Raw genomic sequence first — 20,908 nt, forward strand, 5'->3', positions numbered from 1 at the left:
ATGTAATACTCGCAGCCGCGCACTGGGTCGTCATGGATGTACGGATGATTAGTCTCGTAGGGCAAGACTCCCATGTCCATCTGAAGAGGTGTAAGGGGTAAGAATTGGGGAGTTCTTAGTAAGGTTGGGGTTTATAGTTAAGTCGATTTATAATGTCCGTTTGCAAGTTTCTAAATCCTTTGAAAATCGATGGTTTAACAATAAAAAATTCAAAACCTTTTTAAAAGATATAAGTTAATTAACCAGAAATCCAAACTCCTTTTCCAGATATAAAAATCTTAAAAGTTTCCTAATGGTATGAATGACCAACTTGTCCAAAGCATAGGTTCAATTAAGTCTATGCTGTAAGATTTGATTTTTCATACTTTACTAGACCATAAACATAAAAGAAGTTACCTATGCGGTATAAATGATCATCCTGTTCCAAGCATAGATTTATTAGTCTATGCTGAACCAGTCAGATACTTTATACAGAACTAGACCTCAAACATACCAGCCACAGCCTCAGGCCCAAACAACTCAATCAACATCCAATCACCACAACTCAAACAATCAGTTACAAACACAAGTAATGAGGTTCAAACACAATCAAGAGCAGTTACGCCAAGTATAGCAATTAGAATCTAAATAGAATTATTCACATAGGCAAACTAATTAAAATATGCACAAACAAGTATGATGATGCATGTCTGGTCCTACTGCAGGTAATGAGCTCATTTGTCGGTTTTGACCCGCACCCGACACAATCCAACCCTCTAGGTCAGATAAGGCCTTCCCAGAACTTAATCCCAGATTAAGTACCGCATACCCTCTACCAAGTACTCTTGACTTGCAGGGCTAGTATTTGCTCAAATCTCAATATACCGCAGGTATATGAGTCAGGCCTCTACCAAGCATTCAGCTTGCAGGGCTGGTACTTCTCTACCGCAGCCTGTCTAGGAAGCAACATCACAATACGGGCATCCCGCACAATATTCACAAGCATTGTCCGAAGGCTCATAACTCACATATAGCCATACTTTCATCATTTAGAAATCATCTTTGTCATCTTCCCACAATTATAAATCAATCATCACAACATCACAGTGAGCTCATTTCACAAATCTATCATCTCTCCACAATCATAAATCAAGCACCACAACATCATAGTGAGCTTATTCCACAAATCTATCATCTCTTCACAATCATAAATCAAGAATAACAATATCATAGTGGTCTCATTTCACAATTCTCTGCTTACTCTGCAAGGTTAAGCACACTGCTTTATAGCCTTTAGCTCCTTTTCTTTCTATTATGTATACAAGTTTTTAAAACTTGTTTCATTACCTTACATACCTCTATACCTTCTTTTATACATTTTCTTAGGTGTTTAATAAAGAGAATTAAGAAATTTTGGACTCAAAACTACATTCCTAAGGATTTTAGGAAAAACTGCCTTTTTATCAATATTTTATTATTAATAATAAAATAATATTATTAATAAAATAATATTTTAATATTTTAATATTAAAATAATAATATTTTATTCAACTTTCAAAAATTGCATTTTGACCACCGAACTTTTTGGAAATTGCATTTTAACCCCTTAACTTTTAATATTTGCACTTTGGTCCCTCAACTTTCTATTAATTAACTTTCAACCGCAAACTTTTTAATAATTTCATTTTGACCCCAAAATATCAAAATAAACGTTTTCACATCCTTCAAAAAAACAAAAACATTCTTCTGAAAGTTTATCAGATTTTCACTTGATTTTCATCTAGTTTTTCAATTTTTTTGATAACTAATTTGTACCTGATTTTTACCAAACCAAAGAGCAACATTTCAGCCATCAAATACACATAAAATTAGCATGAAAAATCAAGAATTTCATGGCTGGAAAGCCATGTTTTTCAGCAGCAACAACAGAAACTTCAAAACCATCATAAACTTGATTTTCAAGCATTAAACAACAAGATTTCAAGATCAAACCACCACACAAACACTCAATATCAAGCCTCAAGCAACAAGATCTGATTTAACACTTCAAGAACACAACCATTCATTAATTAATTTACTAAACCTTACCTCCTTTGCTGCTGCCCAAAGTTGCACCAAAAACAAGCTTCTAGAAGCACTTTTACGCCTATTTTAACATCAAAAACAACTTTAGGATCTTATGAACCATGAAGGCTGAAGCTTCATGATGATGAAAAGAAGGTTTATCTCACCTTAAGGCAGCTAGAAATCACGTTTTCTTAGAGCTTATGGTGAGTGAACAAGAGATACTAAGAGAAAACATGAAGAAAACATCATTAGCTTGATTTCTCCACCATGGCCGAAACTTTAAGAAGGAGTAGCAGCCATCATACCTTGATTTACTCCATGAAAAGTGACATAGAAATAAAGAAGAGGAAGAGGTGAACACTTTGGTCGGATTAGATTTTTTATAAGGGTTTTAGTTTGAGAAAGAACGGAGAAAGAAGCTTAGGTGTTCATGGAAGTTTTCATGGAAGTTCTTCCATTTCTCTCTCAAGAATTTCGAATTCTAACTTTTTTAGAAAGTAAAGATGATAGTAATGATGATACATGGGAGGCCATGGGGTTAGGATAAGCATTATCCTAAAGTTTGGTGTAAAAATATCTAAGAAAGGATAATTACTAAAGCTAGATATATTAGAATACAAGTGTTTCTTACTTTTCTCTTAAGAAACCTTTGTTTCGAGAGCAAGAAAGAGAACATATGGTGGATAACTCTGGGAGAGCCACGTGTCACAGGATGCTGACTCATCAGAGTTTAAGAATAAAATATCATTCTGAAGATAATTATTAAAACTAGATACATTAGATTACACTACTAAAGGATAAGCATGAGCTTTACTAGTATAAATGATACTAGTAACAAGATAATCATGAGAATAAAAGATATATGATGAAGCATTAGCATTGCAAAGTTCATCTAAGAATTTTGGTATTATCCATTACCGGTAGATTTCTAACTCAGTTATTATATTACTAAACATAGATCAACATTAACCACAACAGAGGAAATAATAATATAATATTTTGAATAAAAATTATAATATATGAATATTATATTAATATAATTTTTCTCTCGAAATTCGGGACTGGCTTGTCACAATGAGACTAACCACAGAAATTAGAATTTTGAAATTCGGACCCGAAGTGGCTCAAAAACGCAACTTTTTGCGAGTGCCTGCTTAGATCAGGAGAGGTGTCTAGTGCAGTCAAGCTGCTGACTCAGCAGCTTGATGACACAACACCTGTGCAGTCGAGGTGCTTATATGCACTAAAATTCCTAAAAATTCTATAAAAATTCCGTTTGATCCCGAAAAAGTGTTGTTTCTTTGGGGCTAAAAGCTAGGCCGTTACACTTTCCACGACATGTCAATACTCAAGTTTACCACCTACATTCCAATTAATCCAAAATCAAAACCACACAATTCATTATTATTCAATTTATCATCATCACAACTTATTATCATCATCAATCATCACAATCATCAATAATCATCATCGATCCTCATCAACATCAATAATCAATACATTCTCATAATAAACTCAATATTTTTACCAAAATTACTAAATCTTAACAAGTTTACATAATTTAACATATCCCATGGTCAACTAGCCTATGCTTTCATGTTACATTACACATTATCTACGAGAAACCAAAACCATATCATGACTGATTCCTCCCTAAACCCGAAACACCTCAAATATCCATCATTCCTCAAGCTCCAAAGCTCTAATTCTTCTCCAAACGAAAATTCCCAGCCACCAAGATTCAAATTCAAGCTCCCAATATCGTCAATTTCTCTCCAAAACAGATAATTCAATCTAAGTCCACACAAATATCACTAAAATCAACATAGGATACAATAATTTCAATAGGGCACAAGGGTTCAAGGTTTCTTACCATTTTCGCAGATGATTGGGACAAAGCTCAATGATTTTCCAAAGCTAATTCACACTTAACATCACCAAAACACAAATTCTCAATACCAAAATCCCAAAGATTTTTGTAATTGGGGAGAAAGAGGCTAGGTGAGAAATTGCAAAGTTCTTACCACTTTGTTCGGATGAATTTGAAGAGCTAGATGCGATGGTCACGTGACTGTAGACGGTGCAGCGATTAGAGCTCTGAATTGGAAGTTGTGTAGATTTGAATTTCAAGAATCAAGGATTTTGTTCTTGTTTTGTTTCCCCTTCCCCAAAACCAGCGTGCATCACTTTGTGATGAAGGGAGGAGAGCTGAAGCTCTTAAGTGAGGGTGAATTGGGTTGGACTTGGGCCTATTATGGGCCCAATTCAACCGATTTGGCCCAGCGGCCCAATTTTGGGCCAAAATCTATAAAATTAGTGTTAAAATTCGTATTTTAATTATTTTTACTTGTTTAAACTATAAAATTTAATTTCAAAAGTTTTTTAAGTAATAATTAATTTATTGACTAATTATTCATTATTTTTTTGGAGTTTATAGAATTCTTTTTAATTTTTCCTTTTTGATTTTAATTTTTTATTTAAATTTACTTTTCACACAATTACTAATCAATTTATAAATAATAGAAACCAAATTATGTAATATTAAATATCAAATGTTCGAATAAATTAAAAGTCAAATAAATACACTTAAACAGTAAAATAAAGCCCTAATCACTAAGGATTCTAGTCATCATTGTCATTGTCGTTCCCATGGTTCTACTGAGGCGGTGGTGAAGGCAGTGATATCTGTATCCACTAGTAGTACTGTTGCCACCAGCAGAGCTGATGTCAGCGGCGCGCATTTGAGCCTGTTACACCTCCATCTGAGCCTTAATCCGCTAAGGCCGCTCCAGCTGCTCCCTCTACTCCAGCCTGAGGTCATCCGTGTCTGTCACGCGTGTGAGGATTTTCTGATATATTTCCTGAGTCTCGGTTAACTCCTGAGCCTGTTCCTAAAGGCTGCGGGTAAGCTCCTGTACCTGCAGCCTCAAATCAATGCCTTCCTCGGGTTCGATAGCTTGACTGGTGGCAGAAGCAGACGACGGCCTCAACGTGGAGGTACGGAGGCTGCTAGCAAATAATGACCCCATCCCATACACGCAGTTCTTGTTTGGCACTATGGAGGTCTCGCGCCAAACTACATCAGGATCGATGGCTGAAGCAGCAGATCCACTGGCATCCTCCCCACTTTGTTGAAATTGATGAGTTATGGCCTCTAGTCTCTGTGTGTAAGACTCCTGTGTAACACATGTCATTATGATTAGGACAACAACTATACAGTTAATTGAAAATTTTATGTCACAAGATCAGATGTTTACTCACATAATGATCTGCAGACCACTGATCAGCAAATCTCTCTTTGTTCTCCTTCAAAGTATGGGTGTACTTGAAGGTCTCCACCAATATAGCATCGCGATCCAATGACTTTGACTACACATGTTGCATTAAAATAATATGTTAGGATGCCTACTAATAATATGTCAAAGAATATAACAAAGTTAATAACAAAATTAGAAAAGCTATATATCAGCCTGGCCTTAGTCTTCATAAAGGTCGCTGAATCGCTGGTATACTTGGACGACCTGGCCGATGCCTTGTTAGCTTTGTTTGTGAGACGCCGATATTTGAACCCCTCATTGGTCTCCCAATGAACGTATAAAGCATTCTTGATTTTCGGTCGGAGCCAGTAAGTGAGGTGGTTGCACCTCTCACGTACATCCAACATTTGTTGCAGCCGCCTACCCATTCGATGGTCATATATCTTCCTGATGAGGGTAACGTGCTCCTTGTCCCATATGAAGAGAAGCTGCATAAAGAAACTTTAAACTTAGTTAATCAAAATATATCATATTAAATAAAATAGAAGATATAAACTAGCTAATAAGATTTGACTATATTAAGTTTTTACTACTCACTTCTAAAACCATCGCTCTCTGGTCTCAGAAGAAATCTTCTTGTAGCTCAGCCATGGATGGTCGTACATCAGCTTGATGACGTTGTCATCTCTTAAGTACATGCGTTGTTGTTTAGCACAAACCTATCAATAATTCACAAACAAACTAATATGGCAATATAAATTAAAATTTTAGAAGCAAATAACAATAATATATAGAGCCTTTTTAGAAATTTTGGCAGAGTTTCATTTATAACTGGAATGCGCCACAAACTATCATCAATAATGAACTTAAACAGCACCAATTGTCAACAATCAATAAACAATAGGCAATAATCAAGAAGCAACATCCACAAATCCACCAAATCCACTAAACTATAATCAATAATTAGATACTTTTAACAATTCAATAATCAGGATATATCAAACACTTTCATCAATTCAAACCTACAATCTTAAATCCACTAAAACTAGAATCAACTATCAAGAATCACTAATCACAATATATCAAACACTTTCAGCATTTCAAACCTATAACCCTAAATCCGCTAAATTAGAATAAATAATCAAACACTTTCAGCATATAAAATACTTAAAATAGTACTTACGCCGTTCCGCCATCAGGCCAAATCGTCAACCGTACGATGAGAGGTGGTGGAGAGGCATCAGCTAGCTCACTTCCATGAGAGGATTCCAAGGCCGCGGTGTCTGTTGCTGGAGGCAGCATCACCAAGATATTGGGCTGCTGAGTGAATGAAGGTGGTGTCGTCCCCCTAGATGTAGGGATGTAGTTGGGGTTAGGGACCATGATGAACGGTTGGTCAGATACACCCACAACTTGTGACATCACCGAGGCAGTCACCCGCAACATGTTCTAATTCAAATTGAAACTCAACAAGTTCAGTACCCTAAGTTCAGAATTTTAGAAAACCCTAAATTAAAAACAAGTTTAGTACCATAAGTTCAGAACTAAATAATCAACAATAAGTTTAAATACCAATATAATTCTTATAACTAATACCACAAGATTAATTTCAACATTTGAAATTCATTCCTAATATAACCCAAAAACAATTAGACATACAAAGTTGATATAATTGGGTAAAAAGGACCAATGTAATTAATCTTGTACTATTAAATAAATGCCTCAATCATTCAAAAATTCAAAATTTTGGTCAATTAAAAATAAATCAAATTCCATTATCAATGCATAATAACAATCATAACATGCAAACGAGCATTGAGTTTCAAAAACTAAACCAAAAATTGCATTAAAAACTCTGAAGTATATTGATGAATACTTGGCATGCACAAACATCAAACATGTAAAATCAAGCTCAAATAGTAATTGATAGCTCCAATTTTAAATCAACAATCAACACCAACAACAAATAATTCAAAACCAGCAACAACCAAGCATAATCCAAATAATCCGGCAATCAAATCTCAACAAAACCAGCCGTAACACAGTAAATCAACATATATCAAACAATTCTAGCAACAATATTCAGCAATTCAATTCAATAATCCAAATACTTTTCATCAGTTCAGAACCTAATAACCTAATCTAACCTATCCTAATCACCTAAAATTCACTAACAGAAAATTAATTCTAACTAACTAACTAGAAATCAGATTAATGAAACTAAAATTAACTGAAATAGAAATTTAAAACAGAATAGTAACCTGGGTTGCTAAAATAGAATAGAACGAAGAAGAGCAAAAGAGTTGTAGTGGCACTATGATGTTGTCGGTGCAAGAAACGGCAAACGAATGATTGCGTGGAGTTGGAAGCTAGCCGGAACAAGGAACAGGAGATGTGTTGTTGCTCTTTTTGCAAATGAGAATGAGAGATAGGGGCCTAGATAGAGTGTCTTAGAGAGAGAAGGGAAGAAAGATAAGGTAGCTGCGGCGGTTTAGGCTGGCCAGCGGTGACAGGGAAGGAGGAGAAATAGGGGAAGAGAAAGAGAGAAAGAGTCGAGGGTTAGAGAGAGAGAGTGGAAGGCGAGAAAGTTAGAGATAGAGAGACATATTCGAATGAGGGGAAGAGGGTTTGCGCTTCAAATTTATGGCACACTTACCATCGAATATACCATCGAAAAACTCTGACGGCAAACTATTGCGGGTCACCAAAATGCAGTGTTTCACTAAGTGGATTTATTGTCAGATTTTTCAAACGATAAATCCGACCCCAAAAGACGCGCCAATTTATTTTTATTCCGCCAATTATTAACGGAAAATTTACTGTTAGAAACGTAAATCTGCCGGTAATTACTTAATCTTACGAATTCAACGTCATTATTATCGATAAATTGTAATCCTAAATCTAACGGAATCCGACAATACCCAGCATTTATCTTATAATGATAGTGTATGTATGTCATTGACTTTTAATTCTTACAGTTTATTTTTCTTTCACATAATTCACTGTTATATTTGTCATTTAGAATATACATGGAGCTGCAATTGGTGCATCAACGGCATCTTTTCCAACATCAATATCAGAGTGGACTAATAACAATAATCATTTTCAATCACAATCTCAATCATCCAATTGCCTTGAGTTTAACCCCAAATTTCAGTCACAATCTCAATCATCACCATCCGGGTATAGTAAACCCAATTTTCAGCAGCAATCTCAATCATTCAGTGGCCTGGTGTATAATCCCAATTTGCAGCGATACATTGACATGAGGTAAGATTGTTAATGATAGAATGTTTGATAATTATTTATGTAAATTGATTAATTCATTAAAATTTCAAATATTTAATTTTCAAATAAACATGTTTTACTTTGAAAATATATCATATTTGTTATTGGAATTTTTTTTTTGAACAATTCCAATTGGAAACTAACAAGGGTTGTAGTCAGTCATAGTCAACGAGCAATTAATTTGTTTTTGAATTTTTTTTTTGAAAAAATATGAATTCAAATTATCATAAAAAAAACATCTAAAATCTAATATAAAAAATATTTAAAATCTAAAAAAAAAGCTAAAATTATTTAAAAAAATATTTAAAAACAAGAAAAAATATTCGAAAACTAAAAAAAAAACATCTAAAACTATAAAAAAAAATACAAAATTTAAGACAAAAAAAATCCAAAAACATATACAACAACACGCTTGAAACATTCAATAACTAGAGAAACATCCAGAAACTAGAAAAAGAAACATCTAAAACTAAAAAAAACCTAAAATTTAAGAAAAAAATCCAAGAACATATACAACAACATTTTCGAAACCTTCGACAACGAAACATCCAAAACTAATAAAACTAATCATCAAAGAAGAAAACAAAAAAGAAAAAGAAAGGCGTCATTATGGTGACAAATGTAGGGAAAAAGAAGAAGCAGCGACAAAGATACGAGGCGAAAAAGGAGGAGGAGGAGGAAGAAGAAAATCATCGCTGGCAACCTGCGACTCGCGCGGATAGATGCGGAGAGGCGGCTGTGACTCACTGGTGAAGATGACGAGGTGGAGGACGTCACTGCGTGAACGATGCAATCATTTTCTTCAGAGTTTCTTCTTTTGCGAGCACCCCTATGTGAATGGCGGTGAAGGCGATGGCTGCGGCTATTTGCATGAAGGAGAAGGGCGACGGATCTTTGAACGATGCAGGAGTAACTTTCTTCCCTTCGCGAGGGCTCAGTGGTGCGACGACGATGCGGTGGGCGGCGCAACAATGGCCCTGTGGAGGGCTTAGGACAAAGGGCGATGCAGCATAGGACTTGAAAGAGAAGAATAATTAAGATTTGGGTGGTGGTTTTTTTTTTATTGTGAATTAGAATAAAATTGAAATTAGGGTGATTTTTGAATAATAATTTTTTTTATAATAGGCCTATTTTATAATTAATTGACCACAGTTGGTTACCTTCTCTAATTAGTTTCCTATATTATTTTATTGGCATGAGGAAAAATTGTTAATGATAGAACGTTTGATAATTATTTAATTTATATAAATTGATTAATACATTAAAATTTCAAATATTTAACTTTCTAATAAACATATTTTACCTTGAAAATATATCATATTTGCTATTGGCATTTTTTTGAATAAGTTTTAGACTCAATATTTATGTGAGCTTTTATTTTATTTTAAAGTTGTTATTATTATTATTATTGCCAGTTTGTTCCATATTAGTGCCAAAAGTTTTTCAAAATTTATAATTTGAGAAATATAAAATTGCACTCCATATAAACAGTAATGAATTTGAGTATTAATTTCAGAAATAGGGAGACAGAAAACAATAGCATTCAAACTTAGCCTAACTACTTTATGTATTTGTCGCAACGTTGTTCTTTCATATCCTTATACAGGATAATAATACTATAACTCTTAAATTATTCATATAATTAGCAGTGATTATTACTTCTATGTTGAAGATTAACTATAGATATACTATTTACTATTTTACTTTGATTAAGCAGGGAGTGCCATGAGATGATTCAGTCCCCAATATCAAGTGGCTTATATCAGGGTGGATGGTCCAATAATTTCCACAATCAATTCCCAGGACAGGTATATATATCTCGCTATCTTTCCTTTTTCTTTTATTAATTGAAACATGTCACTTCTATTTCAAAATAAATAATTTTGATTTGACCTTTCTCAATCTCATAAATTGAAAAATAGCCAGAAAAAGATGCATGTTGATTGGATTACTTCCCCTGTCATTGTATATTATATACATTCTGAAAATCTCTACCATAAAATATAAATATTCCATCTAGGTGATGGTGTATTCTCTTTATTATAGACGTAAATAATTTTATATTAATTTTATCCTGCATGCATGTGCTTTAGATTAAGTGACACATTAAGTAACACATTTTGTTACGATTAATCTCTTGGTGAATGGTACCTATTACTTTGTACTTGAGTTATTAAAAAAAATAAATAAATAATATTTAATAAATTTTATATAATTTATTTTTTATTTTAAATATTTTATTTTTTATTTTAAAAAAAAAAATTAGATAATTTAGACACCATAATAAAAGCACCATAGAACTCACTTAATTTCTTTGTGAGTAGCTGGCAAGTAAGTTTCATAACAACAACCAACATTCTTCAGCATCGTTTCATCATCGTCTTCAGGCCCCAAGGTACATATATGAAATTCATCTTTAATTTACTATTTGAAAATGCTTAAGATAGAGCAGAATTTTCAAGAGAGGCATAAACGCACCCGATTTGTTACGTTTAAAAAAAAATCAATCACCAGTTAATCACAGTATATAGAAATATATAGTTAGTATTTTATAAAAAAAAAATTATTATGCTGTTATAAACACGTTGATGTGCTAATTTTTTGGTTGTTGATTATTCTATTAAAAAAATATATGAATAAATATATAAATATACGCAATATACATTGACTAATTTAGTGGTTAATTTTGAGTATATATATAATATTTTTAATATAGTATAATTTAAACATACATAACGAGGGTATTATTTGGTTTCTATAGATCCTTCGTATATATTGCTGTGATTCATTCGTCGTCTAAAATACAAAATTAAATGAATGTAATGGCTTCCAAGTTCCAATCTTCAGGTTTATACCAATCTCAATGTATGATGGAGCGTTTGAGCGAATTGGACTTCCTCTTGATCCCCATCTTAGGTTGTTTCGTAGGCGTAACCCACTAACCCGTAGTTGAAGTGCTGCAATGAGTTTTGAGAAACTCAATAATTTTGATAATTTTAATTTCCAAAGCTTTAAGACTTAACCAGGTTTAATAATATTTTGTTACTATCGTGTGTATGATTGTGCAGACGTTATTATCTTATGTTTTAATATGGATATATTAATTTGCAATTGCTTGATATTAATTAACAAAACTATATTTATAAGTAACTTGAATTGGTTAAGTAGTTAGTTTATTTGTCCATTTAGATAAGTATTAAGATTTTGAATTTCGCATTATATACGCAACAATTCATTGAACAATGATAAAATTTTAAATGGAATTATAACAATTAGTTTTTGATAATTAGGAAACACTAAAAAAAACATATATATTTATAGAATCATAATATCTTAATTTGTCATTTTATGTACAAAATCACTAGTAGGTGTGTGTTTACTCTGCCTGGTTTACATTTTCGGAAGTCTAATTATTTCAAAGCTAACCAATAAAATAAAATAAAAAATATACAATATATTGATTGAAAAAAAAACATTATTAGGAGTGGTATTCATTCTTCAGTTGTTATATTTTTATTAAAGCAAGTATTTTATGTGCACACAAAAAATTATAATAATCAACCATCCACTACAAAAAATTACTGGAATAGCGACCGATTTAGCAATCGATTTTGGTGGTCGCTAAAACCTTGGTCACTAATTAGAAAATAGCAATCAACTTCGGTCGCTAACCGTTAACGACCAATTTTTGAACAAGGACACCAAACCCTCACCATAAAATATCGGTCGCTAAATAGTGACCAAAATTTTCGGTCGCTAAATCGGTCACTGAGTATATCGATTACTATTTAGCAATCAACTTTTCGGTCACTAAATCGGTCGCTAGTTTGCGACTAGCATTTCAGTCTCTAATTCGCTACCAATGTTTCAGTCTCTAATTCGGTCGCTAAGTGAATACTTGTATTTTAGCAACTAACATTTCAGTCACTAAATCGGTCGCTAATTGGCAATAACAAAAAACATGTCCATTATCTCTGATAGAATAATAAGCTATCTTGCTTTGCATTGAATTGAAACAAAAGACTTGCATCGTATATCAAGATTGATAGTAAGAGCTTTTTTATCCTTTTTCAATTCTGAATGTCGGTATTACTGGACTCATTTAAAGATATCATGAAAGGGATGTTCTGTAGATGTATGCACACAAAATATGTTGCATCATTTGTTGTTTTCTACTAACAAAATGACCATGAACAATGCCCGAAAAATATGATGTTTTAAAATTGAAATACAATTAGCATTTAGAAGGGGGAGAAAAAAAGGGTGAACTATATAAAGCAACTCACTAAATTGGCAATATTGAAAAGTGGCAAGGGTACACAAGGGACAAACCCAAAAAACATTAACTCATTTTTTTGTAGAGTAGTTCCTCTAGTCTTTTAAGTACAATCAATGCTCTACTTTCATCTGTACAACTTACAAGCATCTAACTTCCAGCACCACCAACCACTGACCAGAGTTAGAAATAGCATTGAGGAAAAAGGGTTTGTTTTTTATTGCACAACTTTGGACATAAGGGGGTCCTTAACAACAAAAAGATGTTGCATATAATAGCTTCAGCAGTAGCATCAAACTTTTAGGCATGAAGGATCCATCTCTTTTGTAGTCAAGATCAACACTATCATTTTCTGATGGTGTTTTTTTTTCTCATGAGTCATGCATTCAAATCCCCTAAAAATATTTATGGCCAATGATGGCAAGAAAAAATAATAAAGACCATGTATTAATTTGTGTCAAGCTTTGTGAAATGTACGAGAAGAAGCTCCGTGCAGAAGCCTGACGAACCCCAGGAAACTAAGCTTCCCGTCCGAGTGTCTTATCCAATCTTGGAGTACAACATGGACAGGTACTGATGGACTAAGCCCAAGTTCCTGGAACAAATCAAATTACAAAGTTTGGTATTAGTACCATTATGCATCTTGTAGAGAACTTGCTGATGAAGAATATGATCAGAGGTATCTAACTCATGAAAAAATTCAAAGGAGTTAACAGGAAAAGCAAGGGAAAAAATCATCACAAGGACTTGTAGAGCAGAACAATTATAACCAGCAATTTGAAAACCAATTGTTTTATAAATCACTCTTGGGAATAATTAACATACATGACCAGGATCAAGAGATATTGGTAAATGATGACAATTGATATTGCACAAGCGAAATAATACCGATGCTAGCTCTTCGATCATGATTGGCCTATTTCCATCCTTTTCGAACAGCTCATAGGCACGCCTTGCATGGTGTTCCCAAGTCTCTATTCCCTCTAGCTGATGCACACTTATAGCAGCAGCACAAAATTCCTCGAATCTAATTTCCGATATTGGATTGAACTAACCTGAGAGATGAATAGTAACAATTCAGTCCCTGGTAAAGCAGATTCAAAAATCAGCATGAGGAGCTACAATTCTTCATAGACTTACCACGCTCACATAATCTAAGACCTGAGAATCCTTTGAGGCATCAGTGGCATACCTTAAAACACCCTGCAAATATAAATGTTAGTGGCGGTGAAAGTTACTTGGAAAAGCTATAATACATGCTCACCGTCTTGAAATTTTGCATAGAAATTGTCCCATTTTTGTTTGGTACTAACTGAGTAAATTGTTCTCTGAGATAAGCTAGCAGCACTAATGTTAATGTCTTTGCAAGGGCCTGGAAAAATGACAAAACTTTAATCATGATATACATGTCTTCGAAAGGAATTGCTGAAGGTTATATCGATAAACTTGAATATTGCTTTTTCAAATAGTAAAAGAAAATTTATTAGATGAGACAAGAATAGTACAAGAGAATAATGATGATGATATGCACATAAAGAAAGATCTACTACTTATACTCAATAATTATGTTACAAATGCTCATTATTGCTCTAAAGTTACTAAATTAGCTAGATTAGATTTCTAAGATTCTCTCCTTTCATCATTGCCTTAATTAATCTCAAATCATAGTAAGAGTGCAAAAATAAAAAGCACCGCCTGTATAACAAATAGGAAATGATCAAAAAATAGTTTTTCTTAACCCATTAACTATAAGGATTTGAATAATTGGCAGGTTTTATGTAAGTAACAATCAAATGGAACATAATATTCAAGAACCAAAACAAAAAAAAAATGATCAAACCTACGGATGCTTTTCAGCCCTCACCTATTTCACAGAATCACCCTTAAAAAACAGAAAAAACAAATGCCATCAAAATAATCACATTCAAAATTTCAAATACATATTCAAATAATTGAGTATTACTGTAATTATTTAGTCAACCACGCAACAAAACCATAATAATCACACCTGCTCTCCACAAAGGAAATGATTGCCTGCAAAGTCACTGAAAATCCTGCAAGCTTATACTTATCTCCATACCTAGAGGATATTGGCTTGCCAAGTTATTTTCACAATTATGCAACTTTTTCTCTTTTTGGTAAGACACAATTACATAACTGTTTAATTTGTGATTGGATCAAATTGAAAATATTTGGCTCATTATCTATCAATCTAGTTCGGGAATTGTACATGCCCAAAATATGAAAAAAAAAGTGGTTCCCTAGGGCAACGATTTCTTTGACTAGTGTCCAAAATTAAAGTTATAACTAGTGTTAAACTATCTAAACATGGCAACGATTTCTTTGACAATCCCATCCAATATAAATCTATAGTTGGTTCCCTCCAATTTGCTACTTTAACTCGCCCAGAGATTTCATTTTCTGTTAATAAAGTATGTCAATATATGCAACAACTTCTAACATTTCATTGGAGATGTGTTAAAAGGTATATTGAGATACTTGGCTAGCACATTGGCGACTGATATTTCATTCTAGCATTGATTTAACTCTTTGCATTCAAGAATCAAAACAACATTTTGTTTACGTTTTCAAGGCATAAGAATCTAGCAGGACACCAACCTAGAGGATATTGGCTTGCCAGAATGCCTAAGAACAAAGAAATGCTTCTTCCAAGGGGAATTAAGCAAAATGACTTGTGAGATCTTTCAAAGCATAATGACTGAGAACATTATGTGTCTACTTCTATGATCCACAAAAAATGTTATTCAAGGGGAATTAAGCATGTGACATTTGAACCAACTTCAACTTATGTAATGAAACTAATCATTATATCAATATTATACTAAATTAATTGTTGAAAATGTCTAAATACAAAGAACTCTCTCTTGTGAGACAATATCAGCAAATTAAATAAATTGAATTATGTAAGAAGCATATGGCCAGTTTTGGTTTTGATTTTAAGCCTGCCCCTCCCTTCCAAGCATTAATCATCTTTTACCTGAAGAAGAGTGCACAATAATCACTCTAATTCTGCGGAGGCAGAGTCCATTAAATGTACTTTTTGCTATCATCTACACATTCTATCCAAATTTGATTTAATAGCTGCAAGAAATCACAAAGAGTTACCTATAACAAAATCACTGTATTATAAACAAAGTCACTTTGAATTGAAAGCGATTGCAGACAGGAAAGAGATGAGAAACGCATTGAAGATCCAGAAGGAACAGAAAGAAGAGATAATGAAACAAGTGAAGGAACTTAGCGAAGTGATTCATAGTTCGAAACTTGATGATGCAATTGAAGCAAAGATGTAAGAACCGAGCCTAATTAACTGCCTAATTAAATAATTAAGTTGCTCAGATTAGGTTTCAAAAATTTAGAGTGAGAATTTGAGGATTTAAATGTGATTTTTAGACTCAGTAGGTTTCTTTGTGTTAGACAGCAGGAATATGCATCAAGGTTAGACCAATCAAGGATGGATGGAACCAAGAGGATCTAATCAACCCTTTAGGCAGCAAGACCTTCCGAGATATCCTGGACAAAGACCATTCTACCGTGCATACCCAGCTGAAAGATATGGTGGACAACCTTGTAACTACCAACAAGCCCCACCCCGTGCATATAAACCATCCTTTCAACATAACCTCGAACCACCACACTCACAAGCTTCTCTTCACCATTCGCCACCATATGATCCTTCCTTACCCCAGTACCAATCCAATCACTCCCAATCACCACCACTTTCCTATGTATCATGTCCAAATCTGGCAACCCGAGAAGCAGAGGTTCGCCTAAAGAAAACAGTAAATAAACTTCAAGCAACCATTCAACAACTGGAGCAAGCAGTAATTCAATGGGTTTCTAGGCGCTCAAATACACAAGGATCAGCCACAGCCCCATGTGAACAGTCTAACGAAGAGTGTAGCATGAAGGAGATACCAGAAACTCCAGTGGACAAGACAGAGAATGAATTCGTACTAGAACAAGTAGAAGAAGCTGTCATTTTTCAAGAAGAAGAGTTGGTTGAAGATCTAGGAGATGCTGAACCTCCATGGGAATCCAGAACTGAGGAGAACTCCGTCAAGGATGCTACAGTTGATGCTAAGGAGGATATTGTCCAATCCCCAAGGCAAGTTGTTTATGAAGAACTTGACGGAATAACCCAGGACACAAATTCCCTTGATGATGATAGTCACACGTCAAATTCTCTTAGTAATGAACTGGCATCCGCAAGTGAATTCTCTGAGGTCGAAGAATCTTCCCCAAGTGAATATGAAGACTATGCGGAGGTAGATTTCTCTCAACTTCCAATCTATGACTCAAGTGATGAGGAAGACATAGAAGACTTTGACCAGGACACAGATACAATTGTAGAGCCTTGCAAGGAAGTGGAGGAATTCACAGAAGAGCACAAGGGAGTAGAACTTACAGAACCACCGGAAACACCTATCCCAAGGCCATTACCACCTAATACAAGCTTCAAGTGGGTATAATCCTTAACCTATAACTTTATTTATTCACTTGAATATGGTTTGCTTGAAACAGATGGCCAGCTGAGAGCTCTTTGCGGCTTTAAGAGTAAGAGGGAAATGGCTCATACTCAGAGTTGGTGCACAAGGTTCAATAAGGTTCCACGCTTCACCTCGAAATACACGGATTGGTATCATGCTCAATTGCATGGATCACAGAGAACGTTTGGTCACCATGTTAAGATTCTACTCTTTAAACTGCCCGGATGGAGACATGTAGATCAAGACGGAGGAGGATTTAAAAGTAAGGCTTGGGATCCTAGAGTTTATTCTGACGTATGTCACCCCGGGAGCCTAATAATCTGTTTGAAGCTGTTCAGAAGCTTTGCATGCCTAGTTTGGGATCCCGGAGGCTATTGGCATTCCAAGCACTGGTGGAGATTTTTGGATGAATTTAAACATAAGCCGCCATAGCAGGAAGCTCCTCCCATGTCCAACTTAAGGACTTTAACTAAAAGTACTAGGTGGGAGACAACCCACCATGGTATGGTCGCTTCTTTTTCAATTTAATTCTTGTTAATTGCTTTCATTTTTGTTTTCTTTTCATTTTACTTTATTGAACCTGGAATCATGCATAGCATTCATATTAATCATTGCATTCTGCATTTATCTTTCAGTTAAAAAAAAAAGGGGATTTTCGCACGCGACGCGACAGCATCGCCGATGCGTCCGCGTCGTATGTGCGTTGGGAAGAAAAGAATTGAACAGAGAGTCACGCGCGGCTGGAGGCGCGCAAATGGCACAAATTGATCCACGCGACTCCGTCGCTGACGCGGCCGCGTCATTTGGAAAATTAGCTTCCCACGCGATCGCGTCATCCACGCGACCCCGTGGCTCTAAGAAGTCGACGTAAATGGGTGCATGGTAGAAAGTTGAGCTGGAGTTGGGCTGGACTCGTGCTGGAAGCCCAAGCCCTCCCACGCGAATGCGTGCCCCACGTGTTCGCGTCGTTTTCAAAAGATGGCCACCCACGCGACCGCGTTAACCACACGATCGCGAAACCCATATTTTTGGCAAAAAGAGTTTCGAACAGAGAGTTGCGCGACCGCGAGGCTGCACTCGCGCCAATCGCACAAAACAGGCCATGCGATCGCGTGACCCACGCGTCCGCGTCACCTGACCTTATCGCGCACCACGCGACCACGTCACTCACGCGTCCGCGTCACAAGCGGCACACAGAATATCCAGATCAGCCAAATTTCTTATCTTTTCTTCTCTAATCCTTATTTTTCTTATCTTTTCTTATTTCTTTCTTTTTCCTTTCTTATTTTCTTTCATCTCCATTTTATTTTACTTAATTTATTTACATATATTCATTTATTGCATTTTAAATTTGTGCATATTTTTATTTTCTTTTCTGAATTTCTTATTTTTCTATTGGTGTTAAAAGTTTTTTATTCAACTGTTGCATCTTTTCTTGAATTTATTTTGGTAACTTGTTTTACACTGTGGGATGATATTAATTATCTGCCAATGCCAATCTTTTATGATACCTGCACTCCATTTGCATTGACATGAGCTTGTATTGATACTTCCATTACCCACACTCATCCCCTATACAAATTTTATACCACTAGCATGCCATGGCTTCTATTGTTTTCTCACGTACATGTTAAAGCTTCCATGTAAATGAGACCCTTATCATTTGGCATTAACACCCATATTTTATTTATTTTTTATCTTTTGGGTTACTTTTCTTCTTTTTCACTTCTTTCAGGCTGGCCACCGAAGACGGCAAAAGGAAGACACTTCTAAAAGGGGAGACAAACAAGTCCATCTGCACATTCTTTGAAGAAAAGCATCAGTTGGAACAACCCGTCCACCTGCATATCTCAGCATGCACCGAGGACGGTGCAATTTTTAAGTGTGGGGAGGTCGATACCGACTTCCAGGAGTTAGTTACCTTCCTTTCAACACCAATATTTTCTTTGTTAATTGCTTCATTTGCATATTTAATTGCATGATTATTTGATTTTTTTTGCATATTTTACCACTTGGTTGAAGTAATATTTTCTTTTTCAAGAAACCTTTTAGAGCATTTCACTAATTTGAATAAAATTTAATGTTACACTTGTTTGAAGAAATATTATACTGGAACGTGGTCTAGAGCTCGAACACACGAAACCCGTGAGATTTTTGAGCCTAATTGATTGGTTGCATTTTATCAACCAATAATTTATTTTTGATCTGTGTTTTTCTCTCTAAAATTGTGATCTTTGTCTTGCTTAATTCTATATTTCCATGGTTTGATGTATGCTTGCACTTATATGATTGAGGCATTTGTTTCACTGAGCTTACATACCCATATGGCCTTAACCCTTCATTATCCCTTGCAAACCAATTTGAGCCTATTATACCCCTTTGTTCTTTACTTTAGCACATCATTAACTCTAAGCAGAAAACAATTATGTCCTTAATTTGAATCCTTGGTTAGCTTAGACTAGTGAGAGTGCTCATGAATTAAGTGTGGGGAAAAGTGGGTTTGGAAACATTTGGTTTGAGAATTGAGTATGTTAGAATTTTCTGAAAATGTGAAAGAAATGTTGAGAATATGTTCATGCATTTAATACTTTAATCATATGCATTGAGAAAAACAAAAGAAAAAAAAAGAAAAAAATAATATAAAAAAAAAGAAAAATAAAGGAGAAAAAGAAAAGAAAAAGAGCAAATAATAAAAGGGGACAAAATGCCCCAAAATAAATGGTGAAAGCAATGCATATGAGTTGTACTTGAAATTAGAATGCATGAATATGTGGAAAACATGGTTAATGGATGGTTAGATGTTGTATTATGATTACATGGAATGTTTAAGTTAGGTGGAAAAAGTTTAAGTTAATTAAGGATTCAGATTCTAGTCCACTTGACCAAATACAATACTACCTTGACCCTAACCCCATTACAACCCTTAAAAGACCTCTTGATTTGTGTATTCGTGCATTAAATTTATGTTGATTGTTAGATGAAGAGCAAGCCTTAGAAAGCAAGGTTAGTAGAGAATTGAGAAAATCGAACCTAAAACATATGAGTGATTAGAGTGTATACACTTCCAGTGAGGGTTCGATACTCAATTCCTTGTTCCCTGCTTTCATGAGATATTTTCTTCTTACAAGTCCATTTGTACTTCATTTTTATGATTTGAATTAGTGAAATCCAGTTTATGTATGTTCTTAAAAGATTTGTTTGCTTTTAACCAAGTAGGTAGAAACATTCTGCATGTAGTTGCATTCATACAGATAGGTTGCATTTCATGCATTCTACCATTCCTCTTCACTCCTTTATACCTTCTCTTGAGCTTAGCATGAGGACATGCTAATGTCTAAGTGTGGGAAGGTTGATAAACCCATATTTCATGAGTTATTTTGCGCTTAGTTTGAATGATTTATTCAATCCTTCACCCACTTATTCATATTAATTAAATGCTTTTACTTTCCCTTCCTTATTATGTGATGTACGTGAACAATATGTTTCCTAAGCTTTAAAATAAATTATTTTAATAACTTTTTTTCCATTCG

General features: G+C 34.6%; 1 protein-coding gene and 1 pseudogene across 1 annotated transcript; one reads left to right on the forward strand and one right to left on the reverse strand.

Annotated features, from left to right (window-relative positions):
- The first annotated feature begins 8,241 nt into the window (after positions 1 to 8,241).
- On the forward strand, positions 8,242 to 19,996 carry LOC148545474 (uncharacterized). The gene is made up of 5 exons (XM_088499061.1): positions 8,242 to 8,253; positions 8,326 to 8,573; positions 10,309 to 10,399; positions 10,916 to 10,986; positions 19,114 to 19,996. The coding sequence occupies exons 1-5, from the start codon at positions 8,242 to 8,244 to the stop codon at positions 19,358 to 19,360; spliced, it is 669 nt and encodes a 222-aa protein (XP_088355187.1). The 3' UTR covers positions 19,361 to 19,996.
- LOC107615549 (CDPK-related kinase 1-like) lies at positions 13,325 to 14,275 on the reverse strand (annotated as a pseudogene).
- Positions 19,997 to 20,908: the final 912 nt, after the last annotated feature.

The sequence above is a fragment of the Arachis ipaensis genome, chromosome B9 (genome assembly GCF_059453495.1).
Source record: "Arachis ipaensis isolate K30076 ecotype BB chromosome B9, ASM5945349v1, whole genome shotgun sequence".
NCBI lineage: Eukaryota > Viridiplantae > Streptophyta > Magnoliopsida > Fabales > Fabaceae > Arachis > Arachis ipaensis.